Source organism: Chrysochloris asiatica, unplaced genomic scaffold (genome assembly GCF_000296735.1).
Source record: "Chrysochloris asiatica unplaced genomic scaffold, ChrAsi1.0 scaffold00104, whole genome shotgun sequence".
Lineage (NCBI taxonomy): Eukaryota > Metazoa > Chordata > Mammalia > Afrosoricida > Chrysochloridae > Chrysochloris > Chrysochloris asiatica.
Window position 1 is genome coordinate 4,845,676 of NW_006408622.1, and position 16,649 is coordinate 4,862,324.

General features: G+C 46.5%; 1 protein-coding gene across 1 annotated transcript in view; it reads right to left on the reverse strand.

Annotated features, from left to right (window-relative positions):
* Nucleotides 1–229: 229 nt before the first annotated feature.
* TSHZ3 (teashirt zinc finger homeobox 3) overlaps nucleotides 230–16,649 on the reverse strand; it is an 88,939-nt gene continuing 72,519 nt past the window's right edge. The window contains exon 2 of the mRNA XM_006867303.1: nucleotides 230–5,042. Coding sequence (XP_006867365.1) covers nucleotides 1,837–5,042 — 3,206 coding nt within the window. The 3' untranslated portion in view covers nucleotides 230–1,836. The remainder of the gene's footprint in view (nucleotides 5,043–16,649) is intronic.

Below are 16,649 nucleotides of genomic sequence, written 5' to 3' on the forward strand. Positions count from 1 at the left end.
TTTCCTTCCTGGGGAAAATTCTGTTCACACCACTTCTTAGTAAGTGTTCCCTGCTCTCCAAACGCCAAAAGTTCACTGAAAACTCGCCTGATTTACGTGCAGACTCTGACTGCCAGCACCTGGCAGAGCCAGCTACCAGCTCAACAATAAACAGATCACATTCAATTTCATTTTAATGTGCTCGTTCGTCGGAGCACATTGCAGACATAATTGTGAACACAACACAAAATTATAGCAAAAAGACAATTTTAATGCTGCCGTAGAAAAAAGGGTTATATGAAGAGTCACATAATGGTGCTTCATTGTCAACAACGAAAACAGGGCACAGAGCGTGTTACGGTTTCTGTGCTGTTTACATGCCAATATTTTATACATAGGTTCTCATATGGTGTCAGCTGTCAGTTACTTCTGCAAATTAACTGCCAAAAACAGAGAAGAACAGAATCACTTGGCGAGCCGGTAACCACGAGTTACCTTTCAGAAGCCTAAAGATGAAGCTGCAGTGTGGGATCTTGGGAGAATAATTAGGAAGAACAAAAAGAAAGTTACCATTTGAAATAAAAGGTACCCTACGATATGAAATAGCAACCAAGAGGGCTTATAAATAAGTGAAAGAGGTGGGACCACAGAATGCCTTATGACTTTTAAGCAAAGTATTACAGTACAAACATTTTAAAGGCTTTATCAATGTTTAGGAAATACAGTACAAGTTCTTTTTTTCTTTGTCCTATTTTTTTTTTTTCTTTTCTTTTCTTTTCAAATAGACTTAACCCTTTGAGCACTGTGTTTGTTTTGAACGGTCTTGGTCTTTGATTTCTAATAAATACCTTTAAAAATCATGTGCAAAATAGTTAGGACGCTTGCCTTGGATACATTTCCTAGCTTGGTTTATTCAGAATGCTCCAAACAAGTGATAACATGATGCTAATAAATATGTATAATTTAAACATGAACCTCTATCAATATAGATGTACTGTATAGCAAAACAAAGAATCATACTTTGCTTTCAGATACTGTTTCTGTATACTTTATAAACGCTATCTGTGGTAGCTTCTGTATAATGTACAATGTTTGCATGTAAAAACAAAAACAAAACCATAGACCTTAAAAAAACAAAACAAAATATACACTCTACATAGGCACAGTTTATGCCCAGAGCATAGTAGGTACATAAAACACTGTTGCTATAAATGCAGGGGGAAAAGGTCATTTAGTCACAATTACATTTTTCATAAGAGAGTCTGAAGTCTATACAATATATACATCTATGTTTCAATGTGAAAATAATATTCTTTTAAATTTCAAGGCGTGTTGTACCCCTGCAGACCTGCATAAATGGAGGTTCATATTATTCATTATAACTAAGCTGGTAAGGAGTTTAAAAAACAGAGCTTCATACATTAGTCTTATTTCATTTTATAACCAAATTAATGCAAAAGTGCTTCAAAGTACTCAGAGGGCTAAAGATGAAAGGGTGAGAAATCGTAGCACATGAGAGTCACATGGAAAAAGCGTGCCCGGTTTCGTTATAAATGCGTTAAACTGTCTGTTAATGCATGCAGCTTAAAGCATCAGAAAGACGCCCACAACTAAATCCCATTTACACAAAGTCCCAAACACTTACCACTGCATTTTAACCTTCATATTTTTACCAGTAATAACAGCTGATTATGCAACTCTATTAAACACTGTACAGTTATACAAAACAGTCCAGCCCAGGGTGGTTCTCTGCAGCTAAAATAAGAACATGTGCCAAGAACAAGACCGAGGGTCTGAAAGGTGCCTTCCAGCATTTCCCTCAAAGCAAATGAGAGTCCTTTTAATCAAAATCAATTGCTACTGCTTCTCTAGCTCAGACACATACAGAAGGTGGTCTTCCGGTGATTTTCCGTGGGTTTTGCTAAGGTGAAGTTTGACCGCATGCTTGCTCGCAAAGGTCCGGTTGCAAAGCTTGCACTGGTAGGAGGTCCCCAGATCCTCCTCGGGGGAGGACGTCACCAATTTTTCTGACGGTGACTTGGTTTGTGCTATTTGATTGTTAAGCTGTTCAGTGGACAGTTTGGACAAGTCCCGTAGGCGGAAGCCCAGGTGGGACTCGAGATGACTGATGTATGTAGAAGGAGTTCTAATCTGCGATGCGCAGTCATTACAAAAGAACACGGGGTGGCCAGTGTCCAAGTTTTTGAGGAACTTTGTTCCGCCTGTCCTTCGAAGCTGGTATTTCACATTGGCCAGCCAGTGGCTGATGGTGGTCATGGAGAGTCCCGTGAACCTTGAGATGTGCATCCGCTCCTGGGGGCTCAGGTCTGACATGATGTACTTCCCCTCCGACGTCTGCCGCAGGCTGGCCGCAAACTGGGCCTGCAGGATCAGCAGATGCTGGGGGTTCCAGTTTGACTGGCGGCCCTTCCTCTTCTGCGCAGGCGTCGACTCCTCAGCCTCCTCTAAAGTGGCCCCGTCAATGTCAGACTTCTCCGAGATGCTGGAAGGAGTGGAGGATTTTGACGTGTGGCTCTCTGTCAAGTTTTTCAGCATATCAGATATATCTGACAAGGCATTCTCGCGTAGCGGCGAGTTTGACATGAATGAGACCACGGCAGATGTCTTTGCCGTTGTCACCGTGGATGAGGTGGTTGCCGGGGATGTGGACGTGGGTGACAAAAGCACTGAACCCAAAGAACAGCCTTTGTCACTCTTCCCTTTTGTCAAGTCTATGGGCTGGTCGTTGTTGATGTGATAGAAATAGCGGTCGAGGTGGTCTACCTTCTTGGACTGGAGGGGCGGTGGGGTAGCCACCGCTGCCTTCTCAGCCAAGCTGTTGCTCATCTTAAAAAGCATGCTCATGGGGTCAAGGGCGGGCAGGGAGGGCTTGGCAGCCTTGCCCAGGTGAATGTTCATGACCGACTGAAGGGCACTCAAGGGGTTCACAAAAGGCTGTTCAGGTGGGTGGTCAGTGATGATGGCCGTACTGCTGCTCAGGCCGCTGGCCATGGGCTTCATCAGCTCCTTGCCGTTCTCCACTGGTTCTGCTGGAGGACTCCCTTCCTTGCACCCATCCCGCTGGGGGCTGGGGCTGCTCTCCTGACTTTTGAAGCCCCCGTCGCTCGTTGCCTCCATCTTGTTGGGCTCGCTGACTTCGCTGCTGCATGGGGAGGGTGTGGCCCGCTTGGGTGGCGACAGCTTACCCTCTGGCTCCTTCATCTTCTCTTCGACTTTGGCAACTTTCTCGGTGACTTTTTTAACCAGCTCCTCCATGGCATGAAAGTTCGTCTTGGGCATGGGTGAGGTCTGGCTGCTGGGTGGAGAGACCAGCGTCTGGCTTTTTGTGGGAGACACCATTTCGTTGTTGCTGAACATGGGCTTCAGAGGTGTGCTTTTCCCTGAGGAGCCCAGAGACAACTTCATCATGTTGGGGAGTTGGTAGGCAGCATGGATGCTGGGGTAGCCCCCCCAGCTGGGAGTGCCATTCTGGGCCTTGTTGATTGCCGATGTCACTGTGTTTTCAAGGGACTTGAGGATGTCCAGTCCCCCCTTGGGACTTTCTTCTAGATCATTTTCTGTCAAATAGTGGTATTTGGAAGAGATGTCATACTTCTCCTCCTCTTCACCGGGTTTTTCCTTTTCCTTCGGTTTTTCCTCAGGGACTGGTTTCTCCTTGTCCACTTCCTTCTTGACCTCCACATTTAGTTTTGGGGAGATGCTCGAAGGCGTATTGGAGGGGGATGTAAAGGTGGTGGCTGCCAGGGGCACCGACTGCACCTTCTCATCAACCAGGGTCGTGATGGTGGGGGTGATGGGCGTCTCCATGACTGGCTTCCCCTTCTTCATGGCCGAGTTGGTGACCTTGATGAAGTGTCCGGTCACCATCATGTGGGCAGTGAGCTCCTGCAGTGTATCGTGGGAACTGCCACACTCCATGCACTTCAGGATCTGGGACTTACGGGCCTCAAAGTGCCATGCGTAGCTGGCCCCATTCTGGTGGCCATACCGGTTATTTGGTGTAATGTAAGGGTTGGAGTTCTTCTGAAGTGCATCATTGGTGTCTGCCAGTGCAGCTTTGGGGGTTCCTCCAGTGGAATCCGGGGAACTGGGAAGCTCAAGCTCTAGCAACGCTTTCTTCCGAGTGGCAGGGATGATTTTGGCTGCGACAGGGGTGACGGGTTCCTTCAGAGGCACTTTTTGGTAGTGTTTTGTTTTGATCATATGGACACTCAAGTCCTGAAGGGACTCAAAGGAGTGGCCGCAGTACATGCACTTTAACACCTTCTGGGCATCCTCCTTCCCTTCCATCTCCAGCAAGGAGCGTTTGCGCGGCTTGGACCAGCGCTTGGGGTTGTTGTTATCGGTCTCGTGGTTGTCGTCGCGGTAATGACCAGTCTCATTCATGTGCACCGTCAACTCCACCAGCGTGTCGTAGGCAGCGCTGCAGTCCTTGCAGCGGAACTTGCTGGCCCCAGTGAAGATGGAGCCGTAGAGCTTGCTGCTCTGCCGATACAGCTGCACAGTGCTAAACAGGCTGGGTTCTGGCAGCATACGGCTCTGCGACACTTGCTGGAGTGTCTTGGCCATGGCGCTCTGGTGCCAGTCAAAACTGCCGCTGCCACAGCTGCTACTACTGCTACTACTGCTGCTGCTACTGCCATTGTTCTTCTCCGAGGAGGGCTGGTGCAGGTTGAGGTTGAGATTGGACCAGTAGGAGTTGGAGAGGAAGTTGTTGTACACAGCTTTCATCTGCTCCAAGCTATCCGACACGGTGGTGTCTTCCAGTGGGACAGTGACCTCCTTTGCCTCCTCTTCGTTCTTGATGGAACCACTCTCAAAGTCTGCCATCCGGTCACTGGTCTCACTGATATGGGACTCGCTGTCCATTTCGTGGCTGGAAAACTCGGCAACCGGGGAATTCTGGTAACTGGAGCAGGTCTTAGTGAGTTCCTTCTCGGGACACATGTATTTGGCTGAGGGTTCTCCATCTGCAGGGTTCTCTTCTGGGTCTATATCTTCGTCCACCAGGGCAGCAGCCTTGAGTTCATCTGAAACATAGGCTGCCATGGTAACAGGTGGGAGGGTGGGTCAGGCAGGAGTGAAGGAAAGCAGAGAGAAAGAAAGAAGAAGAAGAAGAAGAAAAAATTAGTGAGTGTTCATTTTACCTTGTGTATTTTCTCAGCTCTCAAGAAATGCAGACAAATAGACGGGCACATTTATTTGTAAAATTAAATAGTTAAAATGTGGTGTTTCTTTGGAGCAAAAAAAAAAAAAAAAATCTGCTCTTCAAACATAATTTGCCACCTTATTCTTCTCAAGGGGCAACAGCTTGAAATTAAAACTAAATTTGAAATTAATGAAGCACATTCTGGAGGTGGCATTCATTTCTAAAGTAATAAATTACTTGTATCAACCTCAGAGACAGCAGTTCCTGTCTGTCAATTAATATGTCTTATGCTTCTCCTACCCCTAATGCATTTCTTAACAGACAGATTCACAATTTAAATTAAGCAAGCAGTTTTTACTCATTACATTTTTGAGACTCAATCTTTAATAAATATAAAGTACAGAAACATCAATAACATTTTTACAAAGTCAAAAGAGTAGTGTCTCCCTTACAAGAAATTTAAAATAAGGTTTTGTGGGGTTGTTTTCTTCTTTCTTCCTTCTAGAAAAGCAGGTCTCCTAAAGGCTTAGAGAAAGTTTCACTCCAGGCATGGATGCTGTTCATTACAGCTGTTCATTACAGCCCCTGCCCCACTCTCACCCAGGCCTGGCCCCGGTTCCCATGTGAACACTGAGCCCATCTTAGCCCCCTACTCAAACACACGCATATGCTATTTGTGCAGAATTATGTGAGAGCAAGTTCAGGGAAATTGGTATGCGGTGCTCATTCTTGCTATATAAATATATACAAGACCTTCCAGTGGACCTTACAAATGTCAAAGTGTTTGCTCTTTAGACTACTTTGTCAATATTTACTCAGCATAAGCTTCATGGGTATCCAACAGGGATCCTATCTTCCTGGAAGCGATGTAACTGAGGATGTAAGTCCAGCATGCACGTCCAGAGCAAGTAGAGGACAGGCCCAAGGGCTATGGATTCAAGGAGGCGCACACCCAGAGATGTAAAACTGAGCACTCATTCTGGCAGTGGGGGAAAGTGAGGTTTTTTTTTTTCCCCCATTCTCTTGAATTCAGTGATTTGGGGTATTTTTACCACCACTGTCTGGGCAGTCTTATGGTGTGGCCAGTCCTATGTTGAGTAACAATTTTAAGTCAGAGATTGTTGTTGTTAAGCACTGTTGAGTTAGTTTTGAAAGACTAGAGCTTTCAGTATTGATTGCATCTCAATGTAAAGAAATAAAAATTCTCAGAACTAGACCAATAAAGAACTTCATACTAACTGAGAAAAGATGGAAGTTGTCAAAGACTTCATTTGGCTTGGAACAACAACCAACACTCATGGATGCAGCAGTCAAGAAATTAAAGGATGCATTGCATTAGGCAAATCTGCTGCAAAAGACCTCTTTATAGTGTTCAAGAGCTAAATTGTCAGTGTAAGAACTAAGGTGTGCCTGACCCAACTAATGGCATTTTTAATTGGTGGCTCTGTAGGATCCGCAGTGGACTGCAAACCAAATGGTCTGTAGTTCAAAGCCACCAGTTGCTCCTTAGAAACCCTATACAGGGTTGCTATGAGTCAGAAGTGACTCGATGCCTCTAACAGCAGCAATACCAATAAACATGTGGACTCCTAGTCCAGCGCTATAGGGTCAGCACTGGACCACAAACCCAGGGTCAGCAGATCAAACCCAACAGTTGCTCCTTGGAAACTCTACACAAGGGTGCAATGAATCAGAATCAACTCAATGGCATTTAACAACGAAAACAACAACAAGAAATAAACATGTGGACTCCCAGTCCAGCGCTATAGGGTCAGCACTGGACCACAAACCCAGGGTCAGCAGATCAAACCCAACAGTTGCTCCTTGGAAACTCTACAATGAATCAGAATCAACTCAATGGCATTTAACAACGAAAACAACAAGAAATAAACATGTGAGACCTGGTGTGGCACTGTAGGATAAGCACTGGATTGTTAACCACAAGGCTGGTATTTCAAATTCACCAGTCACTCCTCTAAAACCCTATACAGGGTCTCTATGAGTTGGAACCAACGTGTTGATATTTATCAACAATAACAACAATAATATACATGTGAAAGCTGGACAATGAACGCGGAAGATCAAAGAAGAATTGAGGTATTTAAATTCGGGGTTGGACTCAAATATTCAAAGTCCCATGGACTGCCAGAACAACAAACAAATCTGTGTCGGAAGAAGTAGAGCCAGAATGCTTCTTAGAAGCCAGGATGGCGAGACTTTGTCTTTTGTACTTAGAACACGGTATCAGGAGAGAACAGTCCCTGGAGGAGGACATCATGCTTCATGAGGAGGAGGGTCAGGGAAAAAGAGGAAGACCTCCAATGAGACGGACTAACTCTGTGGCAGCAACAATGGACTCAAGGGTAAAAACTGTGAGGATGAAACAGGACCAAGCAGGGTTTCACTGCTGTGCCGGAAGTGGCTGTGTGTCAGAACTGACTTCGATGGTACCATTTTGCACAATAGCTAGGATTTCCGCCTTGTATCCAGTTCCCGGCCTACAGAGCCACCCATATCTACCAGACTTGAAGCAGCCAGGTCTCCACAAGACCTCTTGCTGGTCCCACCCTCACCTCTGCTCTTCTTTCTGAATAGGCTAGTGAGGTAGATTTTGAGGGAACCCTTCTGATAAGGCCCCATGAGTGGCCAGAGTGGCCCAGGAGGAGGTGTGAGTTAGGGAAGTTGTTGGCATTGTTCTCCTCAACATCCCATGCCCTAGAGGGACCAAACCCTGCAGTAAAAAGATTGGGGAGGGGGTAACCTGGGGCCCGGAGGAGGCTACAGCAGAATCTGGTGTCCCCTTCTGTGGAGGCTGCTAAACTCCTCTTCTGAGAAGCTGCTAGTCTCAAGGTTCTTGGTCTTGGCTTCCAAGCCTTACAAAACCAAAAGCATCTCTGTGGTTTCTGTAAAGTCTTCCATAGCTGGGGCGTGGTGGTGTGGCAGCAAGTGGTTGGGGTTGTGGGTAATGGTCAGCAACCTCAACCACCCATCCTGACCCCTGGACTTACCGGTCGCTCAAGCCCCAGAGCCACCACCTATGTCTCTAGTCCAGCCTCTGGGCCTCAGGTCCGCTGGCACGCCAGCACGGACAGGGCCTTGGGCTCCAGAGCATAGCAGTTCTCAGGCTCTGGCTTCAGAGCTGCCTCCTCAGCATCCTACTTCTCCTATCACATCCCTTTGGCATACGGACCCGGTCTCTGGAGCAATACCAGGTCCCTAAGTAAGCAGTGGTTGCACAGTGCAAGAAGATGGTCCCTAGACAGGAAGGAACTCAAAATACACAGTGGCTGGAGCAGACGGGAAATCTTGAGGATGGTGCAGAACCAGGCAATGTTTTGTCCATGGGATGATCATCTACTGAAGCTAAGTCAATGTCAGCCAACAATAACATCTGAAAATCGGCACTTGAAAATGCCTATGGGGTTGTCAGGTCTGGAGGAGGGCAGCGGGAGGTAGAAAGACTCGCCTGTTCTTATTTTTACCACTGAAACTCCATGACCCCAGAACCCCCTCAGGCACAACCAAACCAGGCAATCAGAACATTGAGAACTGAGTCTAAAGGTGCAAGATCCAGGGACGTGGGGTTGACGTCACCGGCTACCCACATGTACAGCGTTTCGATGAAAGGGATTTTATTTGGAGCAATCAGTCAGAGCGAGGAGAAAAAAAATCAAAATAGCCAAGAGCTTGTGTCTCTACAACGGGGACTCAAGGAAGAGCCCAGGCCCCACCTGAGCAGGGATGGGGACCAAAGGCCCTTCTCAATTAGAGATGAAACCCCCAGCCTGGCTGCTTTGCTCTCCTTAAAGCGTTAGGAATCAAGAAAGGGCCCCACGCACAGCCACTGTAGGAAGACACCAGGCAGTCAGAGAACTAAAACAGCAGCTGACAGCAAGTCAGTTCTAACTCACGGCACCTCCGCATGTATTAGCGTAAGCCTGTGCACCAGAGGGTTTTCAATAGCTGATGTTCTGAAATTAGATCGCCAGGCCTTTGTTCTGGGTATCTCCTATGTGGACTCAAATCGCCAGCCTTCCAGTAGTAGTTGAGAAGGCTTGCATCACCCAGGGACTTCTGTGGCATGCAGGCTCTCCTGGTACCGTGTTCTAAATACAAAGTCTCACCATCCTGGCTTCTAAGAAGCATTCTGGCTCCAACACAGATTTGGAAAGAAGAAAAGAGGGAAATCCAGCAGCTTTGTTGGACCGCGTCCCACCCAGGGCAGAACTCCCCAAAGCAAGAAATTCCATCACAGCATGGCTCACCATGGCACCTCTTCATTTCCCTGAGCAGGTCTCACTCTGTACTGACCCCCAATGTATTGGAATATACCATGAAATCTGATGACTAAAGACAAAATTAATAGTGAAAGAAAAATAAGACCAACTTCCCTGATGGTAACAAAACCCAACTCTGAAGACAATTCAAAAGCTCCAGTCTCAAGAGAACCTGGGTCTTGGGGAGAACTGGCTTTACCCCACACTACACCTGGCCTAGTCGTAGGTCCTGAGGTTACTTTCATGCACATTTGTTTCATGGCTAGTCTTTTCAGACCTGGCTGTGAGAGAAATTCCCTAAAGTTGAGCCTAAGATTTCTACACACCGATTCTTCCCTCTGTGGTAAAATGGAGGGCATAGGATTGGTCCTTCCATTGTAATTTGCCGTAATTATACTCCTCTGAGACTACCATCTCCTGTCTATATTACTGGACTCATACAGTTGTAATGAGTTGGAAATGGGCACAGGGAGATGGAAGACGGGCCTGAGAGTGGAAAGGATTCCTGCACTCCGCAAGTGTGGAATATGACCCATATCACAGGTGGTAGAATGTTCTCTCCCTCTAGCCCATTGTTCCACCATCTGTGCAGTGCAGAGCATGGAGCTCGAGGGTCTGCAAGGACTGTCTTTCTCACATGTTCTCTCACCTGGCATTTCGGAGCAAGGACAAAGATGTAAAGTCACTCACTCTGTAGGGACAAGCTCCTCACCCACACACTCAGAAATCACTTTACTCCTTAGTCCTTCCTTCCTCAGGACTGAACCTAGTGAAAAAGTCCCTGGTGGGATGGAAGGAAGACGCTCCACACAGCAGCACAGTTCAGACCGTAGATCAGCCAAGGAAGGGTGGGTTGGGTGTCTCCAAGCACTGACTATGAGGACAATGAAAGGTCAAGCGATTGGTGAACAGGCCTGGATGAGAAGTCGGTTTCCAACACAGCGTTTTTCAGTGGTCTTTCCTTCTGGGGCCACTGTCCACACCATGGACCTAATGATGAATTGTTCATGGCCTTGAGGAGTCCTGGTACCATCTCGCAGAGTGATTTGAACTCTTCGTTACTATTTAACTTACAGCACACTCATGTCTTATATTCGCCACAGCCTTGGCACACAGTAGGTAAGCAACTGACATTCACGGTCGCATTTGAAAAGAGGCTAATTTGAGGTCACTCCCACAAGCAAAGTGTCTTTGTGACAGGTCTGCTCCTTCTCCACGGCCACACGGATGCAATGCCAGACTGGTCTGAGGACCAACACCTTTCGCTGCCTCCTAGATGAACTCTGAGTCTGGCTCCAGCACCTTCCACCCTTTCTCACGGGAACCGTCAGAAAACGTGGCATGGACATGTCACGCTCCACACCCCATGACACCACAAGTGACTCCTCACCAGGCTTGGGAGAAAGTCCAAATCCTTCAAGGTGATCCCAACATCCTCCACCATCTCTCTTCTGCCTCTCAGTTTCTAGAATATTCCCAGACCTCTCCTGCCCCAGTTTCCACTGCTGTATTTTCTACTGGAATTCCTGGGCCCATGCAGAGAAGTGAGGGGTGACCTAATCTACCCTCACCAAGCCATAGGAGAAAGTCACTTTCAGTGAGGAGTGGCTTTGTCTTATCTTCTCCTTTCTCATTACAAGGCACGCCCCTGACAGCTCGCTTACAGCTGGACAGTCCAGTAGACTTTAAGCTTTTTGTGGTCAGGACCAGCTTCCTTGGTATCTGCTACAGTCCTAATAAAGACCTCTTTAAAGTGCTCAAGAGCAAAGTCAGTTGGAGGACTAAGGTGCACCTGACCCAAGCCATGGTATTTTCAATAACCTCATTTGCACTCGAACGTTGGTCAGTGAATAAGGAAGACCAAGAAGAATTGATGCATTTGAGTTATGGTGTTGGAGGAGAATATTGAAAGTATCATGGCCAAAAGAACAAACAAATCTGTGTTAGAAGTACTGCCAGAGTGCTCCATGGAAACCAGGATGGCCAGACTTCATCTTTTACACTTGAGACATATTATCAGAAGGGACCACTTCCTGGAGAAGGATATCATGTTGGGTAAAGTGGAGGGTTGGAGATAAAGATGAAGACTTCCAACAGGATGGATTGGCACAGTGGCAGCAGCAATGGACACAAACGTAGCAATGATTGTGGGGTTGGCACAGGACTGGGCAGTGTTTGATTCTGTTGTGCACTGGCTCACTATGAGTTGGTACCAACTCAATGGCTCCTAACAACACCAACCGGCCCTAATATCTGACCCACAGTGGCCGCTCAATAATTATCTATGGAATCAATTAACTGATGAATGAACATCACTCATGACTTCTCTAAACCTCCGAAATAGTTGTCAGAACATCTCATGTATATCCAGACTTTGGCCAATCCCAGAGCAAGCAGATATGCTAGGGTCCAAAGTCCATTCAGCAAGTGAGTGTCTCTGGAAGTAGGAGCAGTACTTTCAAAAGCATTGGGCCAAGAGTGTGGGCTGCTGGGAAGGAAGGGGGAAGGACAGGAAGCAGCCTCAGTTGGTGATCCCCTCATTCTGGCATCAGGCCCGATCCACACCCTACCACTCTACTTCAAGTACACATCCTCTAACTCTTTGCTCTTCAAAAAGTAGAAAGTTTTGCTGCCAGCTCTAACAGAGGAGGTAGCTGAACTGTGAGGGAGAGAGAGCTTTCATTCAAACCAAAGCAGCCACTACAAAAGCTGCAAAGGAATATGCATGAGCAAAGGTGAGCAAGTGAGGGGCTGATTGGGGGGATCTCTACTTCAGTTTTCCCCCAGTTGTTCCATTGAAAAGTTCCTCTTTAACATCACAACACTGCTGGGACAGCTTCTTTCCAGAAACTTCCACACAATGCCCTACCCCATAATCCAAACCAACTGTTTACATCAAGTCAGCTACCCATCTCTTGAAAGATTTCCAGACAAAGAGATGAACTGAAGAATTTAGCTCTAGCAGAACTAACTGGGATTATCAGGTAGATACGCATCTTCCTAAGAAATAAAATCTCCCAAACTTACAAAAGCTTTCTCCAAAATTTCTAGCCCAATGCCCCAGGAAACCAAATAATGCATCAAAATAAAATAAAACCCAATAATCCTAAATAAGATGTGCATGTATATGAAACACTTTTTTGTGTATTGCATTTGTTCCTCTCAGTGGTCCCTGTTGTTGTTGTTGTTAAGTGCAGGTGAGTTGATTCCAACTCACAGGTCCTTTGTAAAGGGTATCTGAGGAGCGACTGGTGGGTTTGAACCACTGACTTTGTTCAAACCGACCTTGTGATCAGTTCTTATCCTACAGCTCCACACCAGGACTCCATTCAATGGTTTTGGGTAGCCAATAACAAGACCCCGTTCTGAAGACAAGAAAACAAGAGCTCCGCTAAATGAACTGGGAAACTTGCACTTAGAAGCCTGCTCTTCCCCCTTGTCCTCTGCTAGAAGCACTTAGGATGAGTCGATGGAGTAGAAAGGCGATTGTATCAGGAATGTGGGAGTGTGGGATGTGGTGTGGGCTGCCAAGACAGCCTTTGCTGACCCCCTTCAGTGGGATTCCACTCCCACTGGACCCCCAGGAGGGTCCTGAGCCCTGCGCCCCTGGCTCACGGTGGTACATGCCATTCAAGATGTGTCCAAGGAGGACAGAGGGGTTCACCTTACCAATCAGAAAGTCAGAGGCATCAACTCTCTCGTTCATATTTATTATCATCATTAACTAAACTAAACCACTGGGTAAAAAGAAATGAACAGGTCTCACATACATATAAAACAGTAAGCTGGGGTATAATGGGCTTCATTTCTGAGCCAGTGGAAGTCGCTTCCAACGTAGTGTTATGAATCTCGCCCAACAGGTAGAGGTGACGTGTCTGTGTGAAGGCACTCTGTCTGGCCGTGGGGGCTGTGGGTAGGCAGGTAAGGGACAAACTAGAGCACAGGGTTGGTGATGGAAAGAAAGGGAAAAAGGTGTGGCCCAGCCAGGCTCCCAGAAGCAATTTCTAAGTAAGTGGTCCTGTGAATTGTAGCACTCTCTGGGCTAAAAGGAAGGTTCTGGAGTAATGTTTCTTCGTTTTCAAATTCTCAGAGTTCCCTGTGAAGGTGCTTTGCTGGCTAAATTCCTCCTAGAGATGCTCTTTCCCCTACCTCTAAAGTGCAGGGATCCATTCCCAGGGGTGCCCTTGACCTCAGAGGATGCAGGAAGGAGGAGGGAGGAGGGAAGAAGCAAGGGGTAAGGGAGACGCAAGAAAAGAGCTAAGAGGAGGATCCAGGAGTAGAGCTGAAGCAAAAAGGAAAGGGACTCTGTCTGGAATTTAACACCCGGAGGAGGAGGGGACAGAGATCAGAGAAGGAAGAAAAGCTGGGTTGTGTGGGGCAAATCAATGTGAATTGGAGAAAGACACACACACACACATGATCAAGGGGCATGGGAGGGAGGCAGGGAGTAAATAACAACCAACAACTGATGGACATTTGAAATGAGAAAATGGAAAAAGGATGATTTTAGTGGAAAGGCTGCAAATATGGCAAATCTCTGAGCTGGGGAGTCCCAGGGCAGAGCTCGTCAGGAGGGTCCCCAGGAAGGATACCCGCCTGTTGTTCTGGGAATGGATCTGGGGATGGAGAGGCTCTAGAACTCTCAAGTGGTGACCTTCAAGGCTGGTGACTCCAAGCCCACTCTCTGCCTTCCCTGAGAAATTAGATTTTCCCATGACACAAAGAACCTTCATTATTATTATTATTAATAAAGAGGAATTTAACCTATTGCATTAGGCAAATCTGCTGCACAAGACCTTCTTAAAGTATTGAAGAGCAAAGATGTCAGCTTGAGGACTAAGGTGCGCCTGACCCAAGCCATGGTATATTCAATAACCTCATATGCATGTGAAAGCTGGACAGTGACTAAAAAAGATCACAGAAGAATTGATGCTTTTGAGCTATGGTGTTGGAAGAGAATATTGAAGGTGCCATGGACTGCCAAAAGAGCCAACAGATCCATTTTGGAAGAAGTGCAGCCAGAGTGCTCCTTGGAGGCCAGGATGGCCAAACTTCGTCTCTCATACTTTGGACCTATTGTCAGTAGGGACAAGTAGCTGGAGAAGGATATCATGTTTGGTAGGATGGAGGGTCAGTGAAAAAGAAGAAGACCCTGAGCAAGATCGATTGGCAAAACGGCAGCATCAATGGGGGTCAAGCGTGGCAACAATAGTGAGGTTGGCCCAGAATCTGGCAGTGTTTTGTTCTGCTGTGCATAAGGTCGCTATGAGTTGGCACCAGCTCCATGGCACCGAACAAGACGAAGAATCAGGAAGTTAACTACTTGTCAGGCCTGGTGAACAGAGCAAGTGGGAAGAGGCTTGCAGACAGAGACCTGCTTCCTGCTCAGAGATGGTCTGCGACACACAGAAGATGGCAATGTGAAGAATGCTGGATTGGAGAGCTACATCTAGAGGCCAAGTAACAACAAAGATCACTATCCGCAAGAAGCAGTCATGGAGAAGCCTAGTACATATGCTTCTTCAGAGCCCTCAGAAAAATCAACACATCTGATACCTTGATCCTGGACTCCTAACTTTCAGAACTTATAAGCCATTCACAGATACCAAGGGGATCACAAGGTGCCTTGACTTTGACACTCCCCCTTCCACTTGGGCTCATGCCAGAGCCCCAGATTCAAAAGCTTTGTTGTTGTTGTTAAGTGCCGTCAATTTGGTTCAAACTCAGAGTGACCCTGTATAGGATTTCCGAAGAGCGGCTGATGGGCTTGAACTGCCGGCCTTGCAGTTCACACTGACTTTGCGGTCCAGAGCATATCCTACAGCGCCACACCAGGACTCATCTCGGAACAGAGCTCTGTAAATCGTGGGAAGGGATGGTTTGGGAGACTTAGCAGCACAACCCAGAGAGCTGTCTGAGATAGATGTTGTCCGGATATTGGAGAAGACATGTTGTTTGCAATGGCTTACACGCTGCTTTTGTGTGTGTGTGTGGTTGTTGTTGTTGCTAGGTACCATTGAGACTATTCTAACTCATAGCGACACTGCATTAGGCTTCTGAGGAATGGCTGGAGAGTTTGAACCATCAAACCTGCAGTTCAAACTGACCTTGCGGTCGAGTACTTTTCCTACAGTGCTATACTAAGCTAAACCATGTAATATCACATACAGAGAATGAAAGACCATGAGTCCCATTTCTGTGTCTGCCTTATATTGGTCATGTGACCTCGACTGGCTTGATTGCTCGCGTTCATGAATGACAGCGCGTGGGGAAGAAAGTGACACCTTGTACACCAAGGTGCTTGTAAAGCATTCAGAATGTCCTAATGCCCAAGTGAAAGGGGCGCCACACATTGAGGTATTAGGAAGTCTGAATGCCCAAGTTACAAAGGCTCCACACACAGAGGTCCACCACTCTTCTGTCAGTTTGTCTATCACCACTCATCTGTCAGTTTGTCATACTGTCATGTCTTTAGAGTTGCTGTGATTCTGGACGCTATGCCACTGGTATTTTAATAAAAATACCAGCAGGGTCAATCATGGTAGACAAGTTTCAAATGAGCTTCCAGATGAAGAAAGCTTCCAGAAGGAAGAAGGAGAGATGAACTACTTCTGAATAATTAGTCACTGAAAACCTTATGAATAGCAGAAAAACATTGTCAGATATAGTGTCAGAAAATGAGCCCCTAAGGTTGGAAGGCACTCAAAATGTGACTGGGGAAGAGCTGCCTCCTCAAAGTAGAGTTGACCGTGATGACATGAATGGAGTAAAGCTGTGGGACAAAAGCCCGCAGGACCTTCATTGGCTGATGGGGCACAACTCAAAATGAAGAGAAGCAGCTGTAAACGTCCATTAACAATCTGAACATGGACTGTACGAAGTACGAAACTGGGAAAATTGGAAATTGCCAAAAATGAAATGGAATGCATAAACATCGATTTCGTAGGCATTAATGAGCTGAAATGGACTGGTATTGGCCATTTTGAATCTGACAACCACATGGTTTACTATGCTGGGAATGATAAATTGAAGAGGAATGGTATTGCATTCATCATCAAAAAGAATATATCCAGATCAGTCATGAGGTACAACATTGTCCGTGATAGGCTAATATCCATGTGCCTATAGAGAAGACCAGTTAATACCACTATTATTCTAATTTACCTACCAATCACTAAAGTCAGTGAGGATGAAATAGAAGAGTTCTACCAACTTCTTTAATC